The sequence below is a fragment of the Pectinophora gossypiella genome, chromosome 24 (genome assembly GCF_024362695.1).
Source record: "Pectinophora gossypiella chromosome 24, ilPecGoss1.1, whole genome shotgun sequence".
In the NCBI taxonomy this organism is placed as follows: Eukaryota; Metazoa; Arthropoda; class Insecta; order Lepidoptera; family Gelechiidae; genus Pectinophora; species Pectinophora gossypiella.
In genome coordinates this window covers 8027417-8052378 of record NC_065427.1, presented here as the reverse complement: position 1 = coordinate 8052378, position 24962 = coordinate 8027417, and the positions used below count along the sequence as shown (strand labels likewise).

The following is a 24962-nucleotide window of genomic DNA, read 5'->3' as shown; positions in this document are numbered from 1 at the left end:
AGTTCTGACCCCATGAAATTATAGTTGGCGAAATCTCGCATACATTATCTTTAGAGAATAAAAACCTGTCACGCACACAAACTGACAACACCTCTACACGTTCAGCAGATACACTGTAATCTGCACCAGTACTATTAATGTAGAATTGATACAAATTGAGGGTCTAACATATGGTACTTCTCGTATTCGGACCAAAACATATTAGGTACTATTTATCGGTTTGGAAACAACATTCCTCTATCCGTTTTCCTGTAGGAGTGCATCAACTTTTGTATGGAAAACGGATTACCTTAACCTCTTAACGCCGAGATTTCCAGACACAATAGTTAAACAATGGGTTTTGGATTTAAAAGAACATTCGGTCTTACGACTTTAAATTCAAAAATAGGAGATATTTCTGCTTTTTTAACCGGTGTATCCATAAAAACGTACGCCCGCTCCGGTCAAAGACTGTTTTTTTCTGCGCGAATAGTTAGTGACGACCAAAAAATAGCACCAATTGGATTGTGGCTTCCACTCGTTGTTTTTCCTTCGGCCCCGAGGCACTAAATTGATCTATTATACTTTCAAAATTTGACGTTTTTAAGCTCCAATTTATTATTGGAATCTCTTTTCGATTACTGTCAATAGTCCTTAACATAAACGCACGCTCGTAATCTAATGGTTCTAACAGTTCCACATGCAATCAAATAGTTGCAGTCCTAAGATCTTCTTCTATGGGTTATGAGGTGGATTACCAACCTCATCAACCCTCGTGTCAGGGCTACTATTGAGCCGCCAAAGGCTCCTGACTCATGTAACGACTACGTACATACATCAGTAAGTCCTAACCGGGACCAACGGCTTAACGTGCCTTCCGAAGCATGGTTCGTCTTCTTTTCGGACAATCAGGTGATCAGGCTGTAATGTCCTAACCAAACTAGGGATCAAAGTGATTTTTGTGATATATCCCAACCGGGATTCAAACCCAGGCCGTTATTCCTTGCAGAGCTCGCCACACCTCATCGAGCTTTCTGTTAGACAAAGATAGAATGGTGAACCTTATCACCATACTTATGTGCAATAAAGGGTTTTAAATTTAATTCTTCTCCTATCGTGTGGGTTGTGAGGTGGAGTACCAACCTCATCAACCCTCATCATCATATTCAATTTAATTTATTTGATGGGATCACTATTTGACCGGACATATGGGGAGTGCTGCGCTGTGAGCTCCTACCCAGTATAAAGAAATCACCTAATTTTAAGCTTTACCAGTGTGTGAAGAGACTTTATCATCATTTAAGGCTGCCATTTATCCGGGTTTCCCCGGATTTCTCCTACTTTTAAAGGCCTCCAGGGACCCTACGTGGTATCCGAGCCGTTCTATTTTAGAAATACCCTCACTACAACTCCTAATGCCGACTGCTGCCATTGTTTTGTAAAAGCTAGTTATTTAGATTCTTTGTAGTGAATATAACACAAACATGAAGCTATTTTTCATATACTGATTAGAGAATTCACGATTTAGAAAGAAAGAAGGAAAGAAACATTTATTATTTAGGACACCACAGACCCGGATTACATATAAATACATTACAATGACATCACATCGAAAGACAAATAACGCACACCTCATCAACCCTGGTGTCAGGGTTACTATTGAGCCGCCAAAGGCCCCTGACATGGCTCATATAACGACTAATTACTTACATCAGTAAGTAGTAACCGGGACCAACGGCTTAACGTGCCTTCCCAAGCACGGATCATCTTACTTTTTGGACAATCAGGTGATCAGCATGTAATGTCCTAACCAAACTAGGGATCACAAAGTGATTTTTGTGATATGTCCCCACCGGGATTCGAACCCGCGACCTCCGGATCGTAAGCCAAACGCTCAACCACTGGACCACGGAAGCCGTTACCTATTATGAACCACCAATGACCCATGGTTTCTGTCCGTGAAAGGGTTAACTGTATTTTAAAACATAATAATTTTAAGCGAACTCCACTCCCACAGCAACCGAGGAATTGGTTTTGTTGCGTTTTTATTGTACCAATATTTTATGTATCCTTATGATTAATAAACATTATACTTACCTACTTACTATAAAGGTTTAGCCAACTGTGAATATTAGCCAAAATACACTTATCTCACAGTACATTGGAGTTCATACAGTCCTGTCGTTTTCTAAACAATAACAGTAGGACCTTTGCCGAAAGATAAAGCCTATTTCACAATGACACCTTTCAGCAATTTTGCGGACACAACCGTCATATTTCACTCTAAACGCCACTATTTCATGAAAGCCTATTATCTTACTTTGCGCATACCTCACCTTTAGGCTAAATACCTATGTACGATAAGCTGCAAAAGTCTAATCAGTTTCTTGCAAAGTAATAAATTAACTGGTTGCACTTAAGACCAGGTTTCATGTAGTTTCCGTAATAGACCAAAAACACCTATAAAAACATAAATTTTATAATTATGACAACTAATGGTTTATAATTACACCACTGTTTACAAATAATTCGCTGGGCTCAATGACTGAACTTTTTCTCTTTTCTACTATTGACCTTCGACATGGTACACTTTTGTGCCTAGAAGGAAATATGGGTGCCTTCAATGAGAGTTTTAAATGAGGGTTTCAAGTTACTAGGACTCACGTTTTGTTAATAACAAAACTTATATACTAGGTTAGTAGATCAAGGAAATAAAATTAATACAAATTACAATAGGAGAGTACAATAGGAGGAACATAGAACACGTTCAGCTGCTTCTCTTCCCGGGCATGTCGTAAAAACCGACAGAGGGATTGTATCCTCTAACATGATGGACTAATGTTATGGGCGATAGGCTGATCCCTTATCACCATAAGGTTCATCATATCCATCTTTGGACTTCGTATCAACAGTGGCTGCAAGTTGTCTTTGATTACTTGTGGCTCTGCCCACCCCATTAGGGATTACGGGCGTGAGTTTATGTATGTATGTATGTACAATAGGAGAGTTGAGCCGCGACTCACCGTCTCTCCACACCCCTAGCAATAGCACAGCAGCGAGACATGTACACACAGTCCAACCTGCTAGCCAACATCGCCAGGATGCTTCTGGAACGAGCCCGTATCCTGCGCACCAGGGACGCGCATCTTTTGCGCATTGTGACGTAGAAGCAATCAACGCGAGCTTCAGCGAACATCCCTGACGCGCTACAAAAACGAGGCAACCCCAACAGCACTCTGAATGCGTTGTTGTATTGCACGCGGAGCATTACATGATTTTTGCACATATCCAGCCCACAAACTGCACGTATAAAAAGAGTGGAGAGCCATAACATAATCTCACGACTATATCCCAATTGGGGAAGTCAGATGAACTAAGTACCCACGCCTCACCGAACTTTCTGTTAGACCAACGTGATAGTTGGTAGCCGTATCAAATTCAAATTCAAAAATATTTATATTCAGTAGGTAACATAGTTACACTTTGAATCGTCAATTTTTACATAACGAACGTCTCATCCGCCTAAAACTACTGCAGCTTCTCACAACCTGTATGGCCGGGGAAAAGAAGCTGCAAGAAAAACCTCGGCACAAGGCACTATACGTTCTTTAAAAAAAATAAAAAGAAACATAAAATATTGGTATACAATTGAGTAATTTAGCTACCTAATATCAGTTCTCAGACAGTTAATCCCATGCATTCTGAATATCTTCTAAATAATCACAAACTTATCGCCGTCTATAATTAACAATCTATGATAGAGAGGCAAGATTGATTTATGTCATAATCAAGTTCAAAGCAGATCGTACTAAACCTTTTCTAACGACATCTCCAGTTTGGTCTATGTACGTCCTTCCAGGTCTTCTTCTGCCAGCCCTACCACCACCTTCGCTATCTTATTACCAGCTATGAAATGCAAATCAAGTCGAAATAGTACTAAAATATCGCTGGCCGCGTCCAAAATGTCGGAGTCTTGAAAGGGCGGCGCGTTCTTGTCACAGTGGGGATATTAAAAAGGGTGCTGATGTCTGTGAGGTGGGAAAGAGGCATTTCAGGTGATGGATGCGGCTAGGTAAGATACCAGGCGCCTTGGCCAACTTGCTACCATTATTGCTATCGACAATCTATTTGGTGGATAACCCAACTATTCGCACAGCGCTTCGCATCGTCCTTCATTATGCGCACTGCTAGAGAGTTGAGTTCTTTGCCGCCTTCTGTATTTCCGAATGCATATAACCCGGGTGCTTTCAAGGCCAGAGTGAACAGGCACCTTTTGGGCGAGCTCGCTCCATCTTAGGCCTCGTCAATGCCTTCGGGTAAGTTTAGGCCAAGAGCAAACCCATCAAAGGTAAAAAAATATCTTCTTCTTCATTGACAGCAATAAAATTGTATGAGATAAAATGTGAGTATATCAGGGGTGGTCAACTTGATTAGACCCAAGATCTCTTGTTTACTAACGAAGTGCATTCTCAGGACATTATTTCCCAGAGCATTCTATCAATTACATACTTCTTGAAAAAAATGAATAGCATAGTTCAGTACACAATGGCCCCAATTCCTACAGATACCTCCTAATTTTAAAATTTGAATTAGATGGTGTCTAAAGGAATTAGCTCTAATTATTTTATTTAATTTCAATTCAATACTTTTGCAATGGAAAATTCCACCTGATATTAACTCAGAATAATAAGCTCAGTATTCGAGAGGGATCTCAGTATTCGTTACGATGTCACTTACACTCCGTACTAGTACATACAGGTAGCCATACAAGTATGGGTGCTAGTGACAACGTAACGAATACTGAGGGGGATGGTTCAGACCATGATTCTGAGTTGATATTAAGTGGAATTTCCTGTCGGAAAATACATGGATTTTTTAAAATTATTTTCAGTTCCATACTTTTGCGACGGAAAATTCCACTTGATATCAACTCATAATCATGGTCTGAATCATCCCTTAAACTTTTCGTTACGATGTCACTAACACTCTGTATAGTTAGCCCGCGTAGAGTTAGATGCTTGACTCTACTTGACGTTTTGACAAACTTAACTTTTTGACAATTGTGATCGATATGATCTCGTCTTGGCTCATTTTATATAAAAATGGTTTTGTTAGGATTAACTATTCTAAGTTGCCTCATCCATAACTACCTCAATCTTTCCCACGTTCATGTATTCAGACACCCACACCATCGCTCGTAATAAACCGTTTCAGCCTTTCAGAAGATAGCTCCAGTCTATTTAAACGTTTCATAACAAAAAAAAAACGAAAAAGAAAAAAGAAATATTTTATGACTCCGTGAAATGAAACGTTGCTGGTGTAGTTTCTGCAAGTTAGACCTTAATGACTGGGGAGGATTGGTGAGTTTTGAAAGAATTATTTTGGGTAGTGAGAAAGAAAACTCGAAGCCGTGGTAGCCCAGTTGGTAGAACGCTTGCCTCTCACTTTGAGGTCACAGGTTCGAATCCAGCACAGGCCTGTGCCCCTGTCATGACTCATGTAACTACTGCTTACTTACATCAGTAAGTAGTAACCGAGACCAACGGCTTAACGTGTCTTTCTTTAACGGATCATCTTAGTTTTGGACAATCAGGTGATCAGCCTGTAATGACTAACCAAACTAGGGATCACAATGTGATTTTTGCTGTATGTCCCCACCGGATGATGATAAATCATCATCATCATCTCCCTAGCTTTATGCCGTTCTTCACAAGGTCCGCTTACCTAAACTGCAGATTTGACAGGTCCGGTTTTTACAGAAGCGACTGCCTGTCTGACTTTCCTACCAACCCAATACAGGTTAGGTCACTTACCTCCGATAATACATTTCTCGGGAATGTGGGTTTCCTCACGATGTTTTCCTTCACCGCTGAGCACGTGATAATCATTTATGATCCAAACATGAGTTCGAAAACAAATTCGACAATCATTGGTTTAGGCATGTGTTAGATTCGAACCTACGACCTCAAAGTGAGAGGCAAGCGTTCTACCAACTGGGCTACCGCGGGTCTAGGATATTTAAACAACTATCAAAGATAAATCGGTAAGTCCATTTTCGCCCCCTTTAGTCCATTTTCGCCCTCCGGACCAGTCCATAGATCAGAGCTCTCTCGTGATGGGCCCCATTTCGACCGTAAGCGCGCGGTGCGTTTTTCTTTTCAATTTACGATCTACCCTCTGTAGAAATTCCGTAATTAATAGCCCACTATCATTTACCCGGTTGTTACGAAGATTTGGGAGATATTTATTGCTTCGGTTTTTTTTTGGGATGTTTTTAGCCTGTGGAAGACCTGTTAGGTCTAACAAAACGCCGAATTGGGTGGTTACCTAGGTCAAAGATTAATTCTGAAATTCTTATTTTACTAAAGAAAGACTCTAAATCTGACAAAAAACGTTTACTTTTTTTGAATTTAAATTATTTATGAATTTTAATAAAGAAAAATGTAAACAATAAGTGTGACAATTTGACTCGTTTTTCTATGACGTCACAGTTTGCTTTTCCATACAAATTCCATAGTGATTTCGTGTTTTGACGTTTCGTAAAAAGTAACTGATTTGAGTAGTTGGAAACACGTCCTTGTCAAACCACATTCGGGTGTGATTTTTGTTAACAATAACCACCAGCCAATCACAACCCATGTCACATTTAAGAAAATAACCTCCTGATTTTGAAGTCAGTTAATAATATATTTCCTTTTCATTTTAAAACAAACGTATAATATATTAAAGGTGCGTAAGTAATCAAACGAAATCTACACTAATATTATTATAAATGCAAAAGTAAATGTATCTTGTCTGTTACCTTTTCACGCTTAAACCGCTAAACCAATTCAGATGAAATTTGCTTTGGACATAATTTGATTTCGGAAATACTTAAGTCAGTCTTTATTCCGAAAATCACCCCAAAGGGAATGGAAAAAAGGATAAATTAAATACACGCGGGCCAAGCTGCGGACGGTAAGCTACAAGCTATTTAACTTGGATAGCAAAAATAAACCCAATTGGGGTATAGAGGTACATCGGTCGAAAGATGAACTAAGCACCTAGACCTCACCGAGCTTTCTATTAGACCCACATGTAAGGTAGTGAGCCGTATCACCGTCTATAATGGCCGAACCAACTGTTAGGATAAATTAATAACTCAATGGCCCGATTCCTACAGTCACCTCCTAATTTTATTTCAAGTTATACCTGTCATTTTCTTATCCGCCAAAAAGGAAAGGGACGGATGATTGACAGCTCGTAATTTTAGGAAGAATGTGTAAATGAATAATAACCTGGACGAATAAAATAGGTATCTCGCTGGTATGCTATCCGTTTGACGTGCTCAACTCTGTCGGGTTATTCACCGATGTAAAATTATTAGACGGTTGTTTTAGATTTCTGCTTAATATTGTCGTGTGTTCCATTAATTTTATGACTGTCGATTACCCGTCCCTTTCTTTTTCGGCGGATAAGAAAATGACAGGTATAACTTAAAATAAAATTAGATGGTGTTTACAGGAGCCTCCGTTAACAGCCTCTGTGGTCTAGTGGTTAGAGCGTCAGGCTCACGATCTGGAGGTCTGGGTTCGATTTCCGATGGGGACATGGTCGAAATCACTTTGTGAGACTGTCCTTTGTTTGGTAAGGACTTTTCAAGGCTTGAATCACCTGATTGTCTGAAAAAGTAAGATGATTCCGTGCTTCGGAGGACACGTTAAGCTGTTGGTCCCGGCTATTAGCCGTAAAAACACCTTCACCAACCCGCAGTGGAGCAGCGTGGTGGAGTATGCTCCATATCCCCTCCGGTTGATTGAGGGGAGGCCTGTGCCCAGCAGTGGGACGTATATAGGCTGTTTGTGTGTACAGGAATTAGCACCATTGGTGCAAGTCCCGTACCGGGATTCGGGAACTTACATCTGTCATTAAAACTCGATTCTTCACACATGGTTCTTACTCCAAAATATTACTCTACGTCATACTCTCACTTATGATATATGGCCTCATTACAATCTATTAGGGGGGCGTTTAAAAATAATCTTCAGTTCTCAGATGGGTCCTTAATAGGCCATCATTTGTCATATGAACATACTACTTATGTTGGGGATAAAAAAACATAGCGTAATATTACATACGCTTTTAGAGACCTCTCCCTAACGGCCTCCGTGGTCCAGTGGTTGAGCGTTGGGCTCACGATTCGGAAGCTCCAGGTTCACATCCCGGTGGGACATATCGCAAAAATCACTTTGTGATCCCTAGTTTGGTTAGGACATTACAGGCTGATCACCTGATTATCAGAAAGTATGATGATCCGTGCTTCGGAAGACACGTTAAGCCGTTGGTCCCGGTTACAACTTACTGATGTAAGTAAGTAGTCGTTACAGTCATGTCAGGGGCCTTTGGCGGCTCAATTAGTAATACATGTATTCTTCGAGAATGTGGGTTACCTCACAATGTTTTCCTTCACCGCTGAGCACGTGATAATCATTTATGATCCAAACATGTATTCGAAAACTAATTCGACAATCATTGGTTTATGGTGCTGGATTCGAACCTGCGACCTCAAAGTGAGAGGCAAGCGTTCTATCTACCACGGGTCCGGCTCGGCATTATAACCCCTTGTTAAAAATAAAAAATAAAAATTACATATTAAAATGGGGGAGGGCCCTGTGTCTTTCTTATTTTTTATCAATGTTCCACAATGTAGCACGTAGGTAGGTAGGTACGTTGATGCGCGACTTTTCGCGTTGTTCGATTTATATAAATCACTTATTTAAGAGCCACGCTCTTGTCCGTGTAGCATTCTCCATTCTTGTCTATGAAAGACCAATTCCTTCACCTCTTTATAAGACACGACGTTCTCTTTAATTTTCACTTTGATCTTCTCTTTAATATGTTCCATGTAAACTCTCGATTGTTATTTGTTATTGTTCGATTTATATTGCGGCGCAGTAAAAACTCAAAATTAAACTTAACGTTTCCGACTAGAAAAACACATCGTTTTGAGTGTAATCAAGAAAAATTTTGATTTTTTTTTTCGCTTATGTATATCTGGCAGAGTGCTAAGTATGTATACAAAAACAAATTAAACAACATTCGTCTCGCCAACAAACCCTACTAAAGTAAAACGGGAACCTTTTCTCGTATAGTAAATATCTAATTTTTCCATTCTTTCGTTACAGGTAAGCGAGGCTTCGTTTCTATGCATAGAATGGAAGCAGGTAAGTTAGCACTGAGTTGGGAAATTTAGATGCCAAATAAACCAGAAGACCAAGATGGAATCGTGAAAATTTAAAGTCGAAATCCTTTCGTGAAGATAAAGGAAAAGAAAGGTTGCTTGCATTTTAGGCATATCATTTTCGACATAGAGTTTAATGACGATTCAAAGTGTAACTATGTTACCTACTGAATAAAGATATATTTGAATTTGAATTTGACATACTCTCATGAATAGTTAGCGTCAGATTGGCCGGTCGGCGTATTTAAAGATGAATTGGTGCCCAATCAAAGCTTCCTTATTAATGTCGCTTAGTGTCTATCATCAAACATTGTGCTTGCAATGTATTTAAAAAAAAATGCAATTTAAATGTGACCGGCCAATCTGACGATCACTTTTCGGCTTCATGTCTGGGTCACTTGACTCTTTTTTCCGACCAAATAGTTAATGCGGCAAATTTACAATAATATGTTATGTCAAAAAACAGATACCAAATGAAAGATACTTAAATTATCATCATCAATTTAAGAGACTAGATATAGTGACTAGGATTGAGAAGGGAATGTTAGGTTGGTTTGGACACGTAGAGCGGATGAACGATAATAGAATTGCAAAAGCAGTATATAAAGCGAAAGTTGATGGTAGGGCTGGCAGAGGAAGACCGAGAAGGACTTACGATGACCAAATTGGAGATGTCCTTTGAAAAGGTTTAATACGATCTACTCTGAACCGGCGTGCGTGTATGAAGCGATTGATGAATGTGGAGGAAGCAAGAGAAGTGTGTCAGGATCGAAGCAAATGGAATTCTATAGTCTCTGCTTACCCCGGTGGGAAATAGGCGTGAGTTTATGTATGTATGTATGTAATTTAAGAGCTATGCTCTTGTCGGTGTAGCATTAGATGATTGGACACCTAATAAGACACGACGAATTTATTAAAAACATCATAGAAGGAAAGCTAGAAGGAAAGAGAGGAAGGGGAAGACCAAGAAGAGCTTACATGGAACAGATTAGAATAGAATAGAATATGTTTATTTATCAAAAAACTTAAACATGTATACATTACTGGCGGACCCCGTCGGTTGGCCTGGTTGCCTGGAAGAGATTGCTACTTAGCAATAAGGCCGCCTATTGTACTAATTCTATTTCTCTTTTGTTTTGTATTTTGTTTTTTCCTGTTTGTGCAATAAAGTATTTGTTATGTTGTTATGTTATGTTAGGGAAACCCTGTATCGCGGAGGTCCTGAACATTTGTTATTACCAAATACTTTTATATAAACCGGCGAGCTAGCCTTTCATAAAAGTACTATTATGACATATTAATGAAAAAGTTAAATTATAAAATGCTTATTATACACCCCGCCGGGGTGGTCGTTGATTTCCTTCATTCAGCGCTTATCGCTATCGACCTGCCAGGTTCTATTAATAATAGTTTCAAAATCATCTCATATTCACACAGTTACACACAAACACACACACACACTAATATATACACATACACACACACACACACACACACACACACAAACCCAATTTACATACAAAATGCATGTTTATTTGTTCTTATTTAAGCACAGTTTATTGTCAAATAAATTCAGTTTAAAAATGGTCTGCCTAAACTGATGTTATAAAAGATGTAATTGCTGAACACTGCTCCCTGAGATACAGGTCTCCTAGTTTAGGTAGCAGGGTTATACTTCTGAAGCATTTGTGTGTCCTAGCTGTAGCACCCAATGTTGTGTCGATCTTTTCTATGACAATAAACAATTATTTTATTTTTTTTTTAATTTTTTTTTTATATGACGCCCTGAGCCGAGATTCGCGTACAATTGCGCCTCCAGGCCTGTTGTCTTTAATTTTTGTACCGGATGAGAGCTCTCAGCGCTCCTTATTTGTCCGGTCTTACTTAATGTCATATGCGACAAAAATCAACATTAAGGCACGTGGAAAAGGATTCATTTTGGGCGTCTTGATTTCATTCCACGGCAAATCACGTCCAATTTGCTTGACATCTGGTGTTACAAGCCTGTAGGCTCTACGTCCCCTCATTCTGTTCTGGGTTATCTAAGACGCAATCTACCCTGCAGCGGTGTCTGGTTAAACACTCATTTACTTCAACACCTTTGTGGGAATTTTTATTGGTATGGCAACATTTACTCTTGGATGTAATAAGGATTAGCTTAAGGATATGGTATCTGTGTAAAAAAATATTTTGTCCATATGTATTTTAAAACTAATTTTAATTTTGAAACTAATTTTAAATCATAATATAAGGAATGATAATAAAACTGAGTGAGTTTATGTGTGAATGTGTATGTTAACTCGAACGTTTCTCGACTTCGTCTTCAGTTGACGCGGCCATAAAACCTCGAACTCAACTCAAAATCGGTATTCTTAAACGTTGCACAGAATAAGTAATAATACTAAGTATAGAACGGCAACTCTCCGCTCCCCACCAGCGGCTGAGCTAGGTTTACCTCACCCCCTTCGGTCCTACTTTAGTCTTCAATCGTATGGCGTTAGGCGTCACACGCAGATGCGCGTGTACGATAACGTCAATGTGTAGCGTCTGTGTAAAACAAGGTGTTTTGTATAAAGTATCAGGTTGGTGACTAAATATGAGTTTAAAAATTAAATCCACTCTAAAAAGTATGACACAAGAAAGTATTTCTCTTAAATTCTTCCGATGATGTTTAGGTGATAGCCGCGTTCGAAAGCCAATCTGTCCTTAGAGTTTGCTTATCATCACTATTCGGAAGTATTTAAAGAAGTATTTTCTTATTTCGGACTTTTTAGATCGTGATTTTCCGTAGTCGGGTTTTAGTTTTTTAACTCATATTTTTTTATTTGTAAGGTTATTATTTTGTTTAACAAATTAATATCAAATCAAATGTTATTTATTGCACAAACTTACAAAAACATGCACTACCGTAAGATAATATTTTTCTGTGATTTAAGATTCTTCCTTACTTTCAGTCCCGACTACACAATATCCCGTGCAAGGTAAAGATACCGCATCCATATCCAGAATTTCCTCGCACAATAAGGGGGGGTGTGTTCGCAATTTAAATGATAAGATCCGACTGCGAGCAAAGGCGATGCGTCTTAAATTATTCAAATAAAATCCGCAACGATATCTCTGATTGTAAATTTTGTACGTACAGCTGTTTGTACACTTGTGGACAGTAGAATTATAGGCTCGGCGAGATGAATTGGCAGAGATATCGCTTTCAGAGAAGATTCGCTTTTTGACGTTTTTTTTTTTGGAGAATTTAATGTGGCATAAAATAAAGAGTAATTATACGTATAGAACGGTAACTTTGCGCACTAATTCGTATCGAACGCTGACCTCACCAATGTACCCCGATACCGACCCCGCCGGTGTGGTCGGCGATTTTCCTCAATCAGCGCTTATCGCTATCGACCCACTGGGGTCGATTAATTCTTTCAAATATTTTTCCCCTCAGACGACGCCCTGAGCCGAGGTTCGCGCCCAACTGGGGACCTTCAGGCCCGGAGCGTGGTGGGGTATGCTCCATACCTCCTCCTGAGGGAAGGTTTGTGCCCAGTTGGGGACGTGTCTAGTTGGTCGCGCAACCAAAGGATCTCAACAGGCCACATCAAAGCAATTCATCTTAAAAAAGCAGGGGGGTTAAAATGGCCACATCGAAGCAATTCATCTTAAAAAAGCAGGGGGGTTAAAATGGCCACATCGAAGCAATTTATCTAAGAAAGCAATTTTGCAATTCGACATTTGACCCAGGTTGCGTTTATACAACTGCATACATTTTGTATGCGCGACCGCGAAGAAAATCTGATCTGATCAAATTCAAAAGTAGTATCTATTTGAATTGTATACTATCATAAATAAGTTATTTAATTTGTACTCAGTATTGTTTTAAGTAGATTTTCTTAACAACAGCACATTTTGTTCTTTATTTTATAAAGTCATACTAATTATATTTTATAATGGAAGAAAATGTACGGAAAATACTCTTACAATGGCCGGCGGTGTTTTAAACGAGACACGATAAGGGAAGCCATGTTTGACATAACCTGCTCAGTTACAATCATGTATTTTAACTTTTTTTTTTTTTTAATCAAGGAGAGGATTTCTTCAGAAATTATCGTATCACAAAAAAGAATTGATTTATACGACCAAAATCACGCGGCACGAATGTTAGGGGAAAAAAACAATCTTATCGACTTCGACAAAGTGTATCGATCGATAATTTTATCATTTTGCGCATGTTAGCTTTGCTGGTCATGTCTTTTTGTCATGAATGTTGTATGACACATTCCTAATAGTCTACCATGTATGGTCAGTCACAAGCAATCTTGTAATTTAATATAATATCCTAAGTAATAAAGTTCATTCAATTATTTGTGTGGGGTTTTATTATCGAAGGACGTAATATACGATACCGACGACCCGATTACTCTAGCCATAGAGGCAGCCAATCAGCTCGCGACACCAAACACGTCAGGACCCCGATACCGACCCCGCCGGCATGGTCGACGATTTCCCTCATTCAGCGTTTACGCTATCGACCCATTAGGGTTGATTAATTATTTCAAATAGTTTTTCCCTCACAGACGACGCTCTGAGCCGAGGTTCGCGCCCAACTGGGCACCCTCAGGCCTCTTGTCTTAAACGTTGTACCGGGTGAGAGCCTTCAACGCTCCCCATTTGTCCGGCCAAGTAGTTAATGCCATCTGCGGCAAATCTACAATAAGTCACGTCAAAAAAAAAAGGTTTTATTATAATTTACCAGCGCTCCCTAAAAATTTAGTTTTTCAATATGGAAATGAGTTAAGCGGCATCGCAATCGGCGCGATATATGGGTTATGAATATACGCTTTGTACGCGAGGTAGCTAGTGAAACTATATTGAATACGCTCCACTAGCCGTATTCGAAGAACCTATTCAGTCTTTATCTGAGGTCTGTCAATCAGGCTTTAGAGACAGTCTGGCTGCGTCTGCCTTGTTAGCTATAACTATGTTGATTAGCATACTTAGGGTTCCCACGCAAGGGTCTGGGCTAACACGTAATAGGACATTGTTCTTCTATCGTGTGGGTTGTGAGGTGGATTACCAACTTCATCAACCCTGGTGTCAAGGTTATTAATTAAGCCGCCAAAGGCCCCTGTCGTGACTCATGTAACGACTACCTACTTACACCAGTAAGTAGTAACCGGGACCAACGGTTTAACGTGCCTTCTGAAATACGGATCATCTTACTTTCGGACAATCAGGTGATCAGCATGTAATGTCCTAACCAAACTGGTAATTACTCTGATATTTCCCCACCGGTATTCGAACCCGGGACCTCCGGATCGTGAGCCTAACGCTCTAACCACTAGACCACGGAGGCTGTTATACTTATAATAAATTATTACTAAAACTTCAATATGTGCCAACCCTGAATTACGGACATGAATCCGGTAATCGTCACTAACGACCTCCTAGCCCAACTGGCAATCGAATCTAGTACCTATACGTATATGTATCTAGTGCTAGCACCTAGGCTACCTACTTGTAGTCTGCAATCTGAATTGTGTATATTATCTACCGTCAAATTCAAAAATAAGCATTTTTGAATTTGAATTTGAATTCCCATACAAACGTATTTACTAAGTTTTTGTATTCTATGTCACAAATAAACATAAAATAATCCTTTACAAAACTTTTTTTATATGTAGTTTCTAATAATAAGCAATAAAAAGAACATTTAAATAGGAAGTTGTCAAAACCTTCACACCCAGAGCAAACTTAAAGAAAATAGGAAGGGTTTATAATATTTTTTATTGTTTGTAGGTTCTCTAGACCTTCAAGTAGTGGCAAAAAGGTTTATAGCTCATTTAGTTTAGTTTATTTATGACAAATTCATAATTTTGATCACCGAATGGCATGGTTACACTTACGCCATCTATTGTCGCGGAAACGTATAGCGAGAGTCCCAACACCCTTAACCTCAACACGTCAAGACTAGGTTCACTCCTGTTTCGACCGTACGAAAGTTCCCCAACGAAGTGTCTTGACCAATTTTTGTCACCTTGCTGACCGTACGAAGACCGATGGTCGACTTTACTAAACGAGTTAGGAGGGGTCTTTCGGTGATTCACACCACTAGCGTTGCGGACTAGGTTACGATTTAAGTAATATTGGCCCCGATTCCTGCAGACACCTCCTAATTTTATTAAAATAAACTGTCTACTCAACTCTGTCGGGTTATAGGCCGATGTAAAATTTTTACACGGTTGTTTTAGATTTCTGCTTCAAAATTGACATGTATTCCGTACATTTTATGCCTGTCGATTACCCGTCCCTTTCTTTTTCAACGAATAAGAAAATGACAGGTATAACTTAAAATAAAATTAGATGGCGTCTGCAGGAATTAGCACCATTGTGTCTATTTACGTGTAGAAAATCGTCTGCATCTGGTTCTGTTCGTTTCAAACAGAGACTTGCGTGAATGTGTACCATTGTATTTATGTAATAAAAAAGTAAAGAGTTCATGTTATTTCATCGTCTTCTTTTAGCGCTCCTCGCTACTGGCCTACTTCGGTACTGTTCTATCTTTGAGAAATCTACAATACGTCAAAAAAGTAACTTGGAATCTATAGTAGATTACTCACATTAAACTAAATATGTCAAAGAATTATAATAATAACACAAAACATAAAAAGAAAACAGTCCCCCGTCCCCCGGCGCGCCGCGCCCGGCGCAAAGGTGCCCATGTGCTGGTGCAGCTGGTTTTCACATTAGTCTAAATAGGTTTCAGCCAGTACTTACGTGACCTTTTTATCTGTAAACTGTGATAGGACATTTTTTCTTCGGATTTTAAGATCAGACATCAGTCGCTTCTGTAAAAATGTGTCAATAACTTCATATTAAATGCGGATTCCCGAAATAAAAACGGGGTAAATTCTATGCAAGACGAAATTGACGTCTTTTTTACCTTTGATGGGTTTGCTCTTGGCCCCAGACTTGCCCGAAGGCATTGACGAGGCCTAAGATCTTTCACTCTGGCCTTGGTCGTTAAGTCCGAAAAGTGTTCAGTGTGAACCCGCCTTCATCCTTAGAGGGTCGACTTCCTAACAGGATTCTGTCCATCTGTTGCACGAAACTCGCTGGAACGTGCTGAAACCAAAAGTGTTTTAGGCTTTCTGGACTGCTATCGCAATCAATTTAAGTTGACGACTCGCTTCTTAGCTTTACTTCTTCTGTCATGCGCGTTATGAGGCCAATGACCCTCTTTATCGACCCTGAAGTGATTACTATTGAGCTTCCAAAGGTTAGAAAGGACACAACTACATGCTCTGGAAGGTAAGCAGCTAAAAACTTTATTATGGTGCGGAATCCTGGTGCGGACATATCACAAAAACCACTTTGTGATCCCCAGTTTGGTTAGGACATTACAGGCTGATCATCTGATAAGCCGTTAGTCCCGGTTACTACTTACTGATGTAAGTAAGTAGTCGTTACATGAGCCATGTCAGCATTTGGCGGTTCAATAATAACCCTGACACCAGGGTCGATGAGGTTGGTAATTCACAACCTATACGGTAGAAGAAGATTGGCGTCCATTCCAGCTTCTACTCTCGTGTGAGTTTTGATGTCAATGACCGACTTGTCATCAACAATCGGGTTTCAGAGTTACCCATGAATGCCTCATGTAACGACTACCTATTTACTGAGGTAAACAGTAGCTGGGACCGACCGCCCTCCGAGCACGGACCATCTTACTTTCGGACAATTGGATGATCAGCCTGCAAAGTCCTAATCAAACTAGGGACCACAAAGTGTTTTTCATTTATTATGTCTTCGCCGGGATTCAGAGCAAGGACCTCCGGATCGTGAGCCCAACGCTCAACCACTAGACCATGATGTCTGCCTAAACACTGAAGGTATTCGTCTTCTAAAACCACACGGGATTATAACGTCTATCTATCTGCCAATTATCGTCCTTTGTTAGGCATTTCGGTATGTGATAATGAAGCATTCATATTGATATGCGAAATCTAATTACATGTGTTGCAAGGTGACTTAATATTCCCCTACCAGTGTTGCCAACTCGACACTGCAATGTCAATGAAGGAATTTCTAAGCTAAGTTCGCCATATTAATATAGATGGCGCTGTACTATATTGCCTTCGTTAACCTTCTAATTTCATGGATTTATCTATGTTTTTGGGTATAAATAATGACCCTGAATTAAAAATTTTACATTGGCCAATAACCCAACATAATTAAGGTAACAGCACGCGTCATACGGGTTACATACCAGCGAGATGCCTATTTGATTCCCCGGGTTATTCATACATTTTAAAATTAACAGTTGTAAATCATCCGTCCCTTTCCTTTTCGGCGGATAAGAGAATGACGCAGGAATTGGGGCAGGAATTAAGTACTTAAGTATGTATGTATTTCTGTGATAATTCACATTCAAAAATAAGGTAACATAGTTACACTTTGAATCTTTAATTTTTACATAACGAACGTCTCATCTTCTCACAACCTGTATAGCCAGGGAAAAGAAGCAGCAGGTAAAAACTCGGCACAGGGCTCTAGACGTTCTTTTTTTTTTAAATTTTTGTGTATGTACACCTTAATTATATTTAAGTAATTTGGTATTTTAAAATCTATCTACATTATTAACGCGTATTTATGGAACACGACGTTCGTGCCTCACCCAGCAGGGTCCGCATAATACCAGCGTCGTGGTTCACGCCGCGACTTGTGCTGAGTGAGGCCCTTTTATCTCAGGACGTCCACAACCTTATAATAGTTTCGCCGAACATCCGTTGTGGTTTTTTATGTGTGCGTCCTATAACTAATAAACAATTTCTATTCTATTACATTCTAAACAAAAAATGACTGTCGAGTTTCCATTGACTTAGAATGCGAGTAACTGTGGTATCAACCCCTTCACATGGGACCACTGTTCTGTAGGTAATTTGTTAAGTTAATCACGACGACAAGCATATGGGGCGTGATCTTAACGAGACACAGCTTAACTTCGATAACTGTGTTACAGTAACCCTAATTGTTTACTAAGTAACTCGTAATGTGTATTACGTGGGCAAAATGCTGGTTAGATCCATAGACCTCGTATAAGAAAAACCCGACTACGGAAAAATCACACTTTTAATCTATTTGGGTTCTTTACCGACCTCAACGGTTGCAGAGGCGAAGATGGGAGCTATCGGTACGGCAATTCAGGACGGAAGGGGCAAGTCACAGCGACTGTAACCTGGAACCTGACAGAGGGCAGCAGTAACTGTCAGTACTATTCAGAGGCGGAGGACAGGAGTCCTAGTATGGCTTTGTAATATAGCGTCAGACAGAGTACTGCGGGGCGGAAGGCAAGAGGGAAACCACTGCCTTATTTTTCCCTAAACAAGTTGCATGGAAAATGCTGCACCGACAAGAGCGTGGGTCTTAAATTGATAATGATGTGATGTGGGTTCTTTAGTTAAAGTCCAATCTGTGGGACACTATTTATTTAATAATAAAATTCGCGCACACGCATCCGATACAAAACAAAACACCACAGAGAGAGATAGCACAGACAAAATTATAATGGCCGCGCACAAGCGCATAGACAAAAGATCGTTGCTAAGATTCCTGTGAAAACAAACCATAAAGTAGAGCAAATGTTATCTAAGAGTTTATACACACTGACATGAAATAATTACAAAATGAAGGAAATGCGCGGGACAGGTGGTTAAGAAGTTAGGTTGGTTTAGACGTACATACACACATACTTCCTTTTTGCTTCTACTCAGTCGGGTAAATAGGCAACTTGTCTCTGTAAAAAAATGTGCGGATTTTGTCACAAGCGACAAACAAAGGACTTACCAAGTGATTTCGACTATGTCCCCATCGGGAATCGCACCTGTACCTCCAAAATGTTAGCCCAGCGCTCTAACCACTAGACTGTGGAGGCTGTTAAATACATATACCGATACCGAGCCCGCCGGACCCCGATACCGACCCCGCCGGCGTGGTCGACAATTTCCCTCAATCAGCGCCTATCGCTATCGACCCACTAGGGTTGATTAATTCTTTCAAATATTTTTCCTCTTAGACGACGCCCTGAGCCGAGGTTCGCGCCCAACTGGGCACGCTCAGGCCTGTTATCTTAAACGTTGTACCGGGTGAGTGCCTTCAGCACTCCCCATTTGTCCGGCCAAGTAGTTAATACCATCTGCGGCAAATCTACAATAAGTCACGTCAAAAAAAAATAGGAGGCTGTTAAAAGAAATGGCATGATGAAAATGACATTAAAAGAATTCAAGAGGTTGCCCTGCTTAACATTCAGGACGCATCTCAGGATTTTCCAGATTGCTATCTTATTGATTCTGAACCTTATTGCACGGATATAAAGATTGCGTGAATAATTCTGACAGGAATATAATTTAAAAATAGAATGAGTTTTTAACCCGTGGGTTCAGTTATTATTTCATTCTTGGAGAAGTTGAGAGTAAGTTCTACTGAGGTTCTTTTAACCATAATAAAACCTGATTACACCTGATAAGTCTTCTTTTTCTACCGTTTGGGTTGTGAGGTGGAGGTACCAACATCATCAACCCTGGTGTCAGGGTTACTATTGAGCCGCCAAAGGCCCCTGATACTCATGTAACGACTACTTACATGAGTAAGTAGTAACTGGGACCAAAGGCTTAACGTACCTTCCGAAGCACGGATCGTCTTACTTTCCGACAATCAGGTGATCAGCCTGTAATGTCCTAACCCACCCACTAATCCACCACAGCCTTTCTAACCTTTAACACGGCTGCATTCTAACTGCAGTTCTACAGTCAATCTGCAATTCGATTATACACACTTACAACAAAAAGCAATTTCCATTTAACAATCATTACAATTTGAACAGAACGATCTTCACTAACACTCAAATGTAAACTGTAATCCTGAGCAGTTACAAGTGAGATTCCAATGAACAACAGCTCAGATGTTATCAAAAGTAAAGTTCCCCCAGGTACACTTGGTTTTTAATTAACTTCGACTAGATAGGGTATCGGTTCGAGTCCTGGGCTGGGCAAGGCGCAGTATAAACGTTATTGGCAGTAACACAGGTTGACTTTGTTGTTCAGTCATAGAATAACGAATAATACTACGTATAGAACGGCAACTCTCTGCTCCCCAGCGTCTGAGCTAGGTTTACCTGAAAACCCTGGTGTCAGAGTTATTATTGAGCCGCCAAAGGCCCCTGACACGGCTTATGTAACGACTACCTAATTACTTACATCAGTAAGTAGTAACCGAGTCCAACGGCTTAACGTGCCTTCCGCAGCTCGGATCATCTTCCTTTTTGGACAATCATGTGATCAGCCTGTAATGTCCTAACCAAACTATGTCCCCACCGGGATTCGAACCCGGGACCTCCGGATCGTAAGTAGTAACCGGGGCCAATGGCTTAACGTACCTTCCGAAGCACGAATCATCTCAAAACAGGAAATACCTACATACATAGCGGTGAAACACATAACCCTCCTTTTTGCTTCGCCGCAGTTGGGTAAAAAAAGGCACGACCTCAGCATTGTGTCTATTTCCAGAGTAACAAGCGCAGTTTTTCAGTCGCTTCTTATTAGATGGTTTAAGGATTTAAGGATTAAGAAAGAAAGAAAGAAACATTTATTATTATTCATATTATTTTTATTTATTTTTTCATTTATTATTTAGATTTTTATATTATTATTTTTTTATTTAGATTAGGTAGTTAAACAACTGTTTCTCCTAATCTATACTATGCTCTTTCCTTTCAATTTCCACACATGTAATGTTAACTAGTTAGTTTAATTAGTTGGGGACCATTGGCACAGTTTGAACTGTTTTTTGTCGTGATCTCTAAAGTTAAGGGATTTAATAATTAGTTGAACTACGAATCGGTAATTAATCGGCAAAGTTGCGCTGTGATTCTGTTGGATTTTTGTGTTTGTCACATCTCTTCTTCTATCGTGTGGGTTTGTGAGGTGGAGTACCAACCTCGTCAACCCTGGTGTCAGGGTTACTATTGAGCCGCCAAAGGCCCCTGACTTGGCTCATGTAACGACTACTTTCTTACATCAGTAAGTAGTAACCGGGACCAACGGCTTAACGTGCCTTCCGAAGCACGGATCATCTTACTTTCGGACAAGCAGGTGATCAGCCTGTAATGTCCTAACCAAACTAGGGACCACAAAGTATTATTTTTTTGTGATATGTCCCCACCGGGAATCGAACCCAGAACCTCCGGATCGTGAGCCCAACGCTCAACCACTGGACCACGGAGGTCGTGTTTGTCACATACTATGTCCCAATTGGGGTAGTCAGACCCAGAAACTAAGTATTCACAGCTCACCGAGCTTTCTGTTACACTAAACAGTAAGCTTGTTTCCAACTAGTCAAATCAGTTACTTTTTACTAAACGTCAAAACACGAAATTACTATGGAATTTATATGAACAGTCATGAGCAATATTATGTACACACTTTAGAACCCTGTCGCACTGTCAATTTGACGGTTTCACTTCGATAAATTATAATCTATCGAAAAATAATACGTTAAATTGTAAGCAATATGATACGATTCATAATTATTCGACAGTTCACAATCTCGCGAGATTCAAATCTATAGATTATAATCTAACGTTATTTACAATTTTACGGTGACATATACATGTTAGTGCTCGTGACCGAACAAGAACACTGTGACGTCATAAAAAACGTGATAAAATGTTGGACTATAAAAAAAAAATCATAAAGAAGTTAAATAGAAAAAAGAAAATGTTTTTCGTTAGTTTTAGATCTGTCTTTATTTAGTAATCAGCATTTCATAAGTTATCTTGTAATTTATGTTGTCTTTGTGATTTATATACTTGGGGGGGGGGGAGGTTTAAAATGGCCATCATCATCATCATCACCAGCCCATTAACGTCCCCACTGCAGGGGCACGGGCCTTTCCTATGGATGGATAGGGAGATCGGGCCTTAAACCACCACGCGGGCCCAGTGCGGATTGGTGGTTATTGACGACTGCTAATGCAGCCGAGACCAACGGCTTAACGTGCCTTCCGAAGCACGGAGGAGCTCGAGATGAAATCTTTTTTTTTATGGTCACCCATCCTAAGACCGGCCTTTGCGAAAGTTGCTTAACTTCAACAATCGCAGACCGAGCGCGTTTACCGCCGCGCCACCGAGCTCCTCAAAATGGCCACATCGAAGCAATTCATCTAAGAAAGCAATATTGCTGTTTGACATTTGTTTGCATTGCGCACTTACTTTTATATGCGCAACAAATTGCAACATTGCCTTCTTAGATGAATTGCTCCGATGTGGCAATTTTAACCCCTAGTATATCTGAATTCCTGGTGATATCTATCTGAGAATGCCGTGACTTACATCTTAATCTCACAGGTTTGAATCCTGCCTCGGGCTTTAAACCACTGAATTCGAGTTTATTACTTTGAATTCATGTTTTCATCATAGACATTTGATATCACGTGGTTTCCCGGATTTGTGCCCGGTTAATGGCAAAAGGCTCATCCTTTATACATGGGATTTAAATATAGCTGGCAAAGATTGGGTGTATACTATACTATACGCTTCTGCCTACCCCCTTTGGGGATACAGGCGTGAAGCTATGTTATGTTTACTTTTTATTTTTGACCGATTTACGAATTTTAAAGAATCACGTTGACGACAATTGACCAAGTTTTTTGAAGTCATTGGTGGGTACTTTTTTTTGACTTATTGTAGATTTGCCGCAGATGGCATTAACTACTTGGCCGGACAAATGGGAAGCGCTGAATGCTCTCACCCGGTATTGGTGGGTACGTGTATGTTTCTATCCATGCAAATTCCACAGTAAGTATAAATGTATCGTTTAACCTCTACACGTTGCATAAAAAGTATTTCATTTGACTAAGAAATCTTTCTCGAAAATGATTGTTTTGGTACGTACTATAAAGAAAGAAAGAAAGAAACATTAAAAATAAATTATAGAATTATTATAAAGTCCATATTATTCTATAACGAAATACCTAGGTACCTACTTAAATATTTTAGTTTGTTGTTTGTACGTTTGCATACCTACCTAGTTATTATTCGCATCACTTTGTCCTTGACGCCTATTATCGGGCGCGCAACGTTGCGTGATAGACATTATATCTATCTCTTTCGTTCTTACGCGAGACGCGCGAGCGAGCGTCACCCGCCCCACCCCTCTCAGTCGCCCGTTGGCTATTGTGCAGGAGACACCGATGCGCGTCGGTTTTAGGCCGAATTTTTATTCCAATTTTAAATTTAAGCGCTTTTGAACGTTTTGTCGTTTACTAGACCGTAATTATTATAGTTTTAGTGCATTATTGTGGTGTATTTTCTTTGTGAAAGTCGTTGAAGATTGTTTTCTCGTGCGAGTGTGTGAACAAAATGGCGGCCGACCCGCATCAATCGACATCTGCAATGAATTACGCGTTTATGAGTCCCGATGTGTACAATGTGAAGTTCAAAGAAACTATGCACATAATATCCCGTGTCGTGCAGCAATGTACCGAGGAACAGTCTAATACACCACTCCCTTGCAACGATTATTTGCAAAGAGCATCGAAGTATACAGGTTTTGACACGAAAATGTTGGCAAAATATGCAAACTCCGATGATCCGCACGTGATACTTAAGTATCAGGAGGCAGACAGGAATATTATATATCAGGAACTGTCTAATTTCTACTTGAATAAAAAAATCATGCCTACAACGAGGCAGTTATTCGACGCGTTATATGAAAAGATACCTGTGTACATAGACATTCGTAACTTCCGCAAGTTGCTTGTAAAAATGGGGTATGCGTGGAAAGAGATAGTGCCTTACGGACTTGTGATTATGGAAAAACCAGCTGTCACCTACGAAAGGTATCACTACTTGAAGAAAATCATGGAATACCGCAAAGAAGAATTGCCTATATTCTTTGTTGATTTAAGATGTGAAAATGGGAAAAAAGCAGGGCCCTTATATTTCCTATATGCTGTGTCAAAATGTAGCATTCAAGCCATAGACACGTACGAATTTAATCAAGATTTGAATTTCGAGAAATGGGTTGAAAAGAGCCTCCTCCCCATTATACCACCAAACAGTGTGATAGTGATGCATAACGCGTATTATAACAATGAACAAATCAGGAAAGTTCCGACTATTAACAGTTACAAACAAGATATGATAGAATGGCTTGAATATAACAATATACCTTGCAGCCGAAGCTTGTCGAAGACAGAACTTTACACTTTGGTTGAAAAATACACGAATTGTAATGAGAAACTGTATAAAAGCGATGTTTTAATTAAGAATCACGGACATAAAGTTTTGAGAATACCGAAATGCATAAAGGAAGTAGCCCCGACACGTCTAGTGTCAGAAGCGGTGACAAAAACTGTTCTGACGAAAAATCCGAAGATCATTACGACGCTATTGCAAGACATACCAATGGACTGGCTTAAGAAATACGACCAATTTATAGCGGAGCAGGAAAGGATAATATTTGAGAATGATATGAAGATTGATAGTATTATTGACGACTTGTGCGAAACGATGAAACGTTTCAATACAAAAGCTGATCCGGACTCTGATTTGCCTTCTTGTAGCGATTCTGAATAAAAAGAAATAGGGCTATTTATTTAATGCCATCACTTAAAATTGTTTCCTATAAAATTGAAATTGAGACAACTTTACGTAATAACATAACACATAACATAAACCACCGCAAGATGAAGATGATTGTGATTACGT

General features: G+C 39.7%; 2 protein-coding genes across 6 annotated transcripts in view; both read left to right on the top strand.

Annotated features, from left to right (window-relative positions):
- Window positions 1–24962, top strand: part of LOC126377827 (uncharacterized) — an 848135-nt gene that overhangs the window by 529607 nt on the left and 293566 nt on the right. The gene's annotated exons all lie outside the window — the stretch shown is intronic.
- LOC126377890 (uncharacterized) lies at window positions 23425–24961 on the top strand. Its single transcript, XM_050025942.1, has one exon. The coding sequence runs from the start codon at window positions 23613–23615 to the stop codon at window positions 24828–24830; it is 1218 nt and encodes a 405-aa protein (XP_049881899.1). The 5' UTR covers window positions 23425–23612; the 3' UTR covers window positions 24831–24961.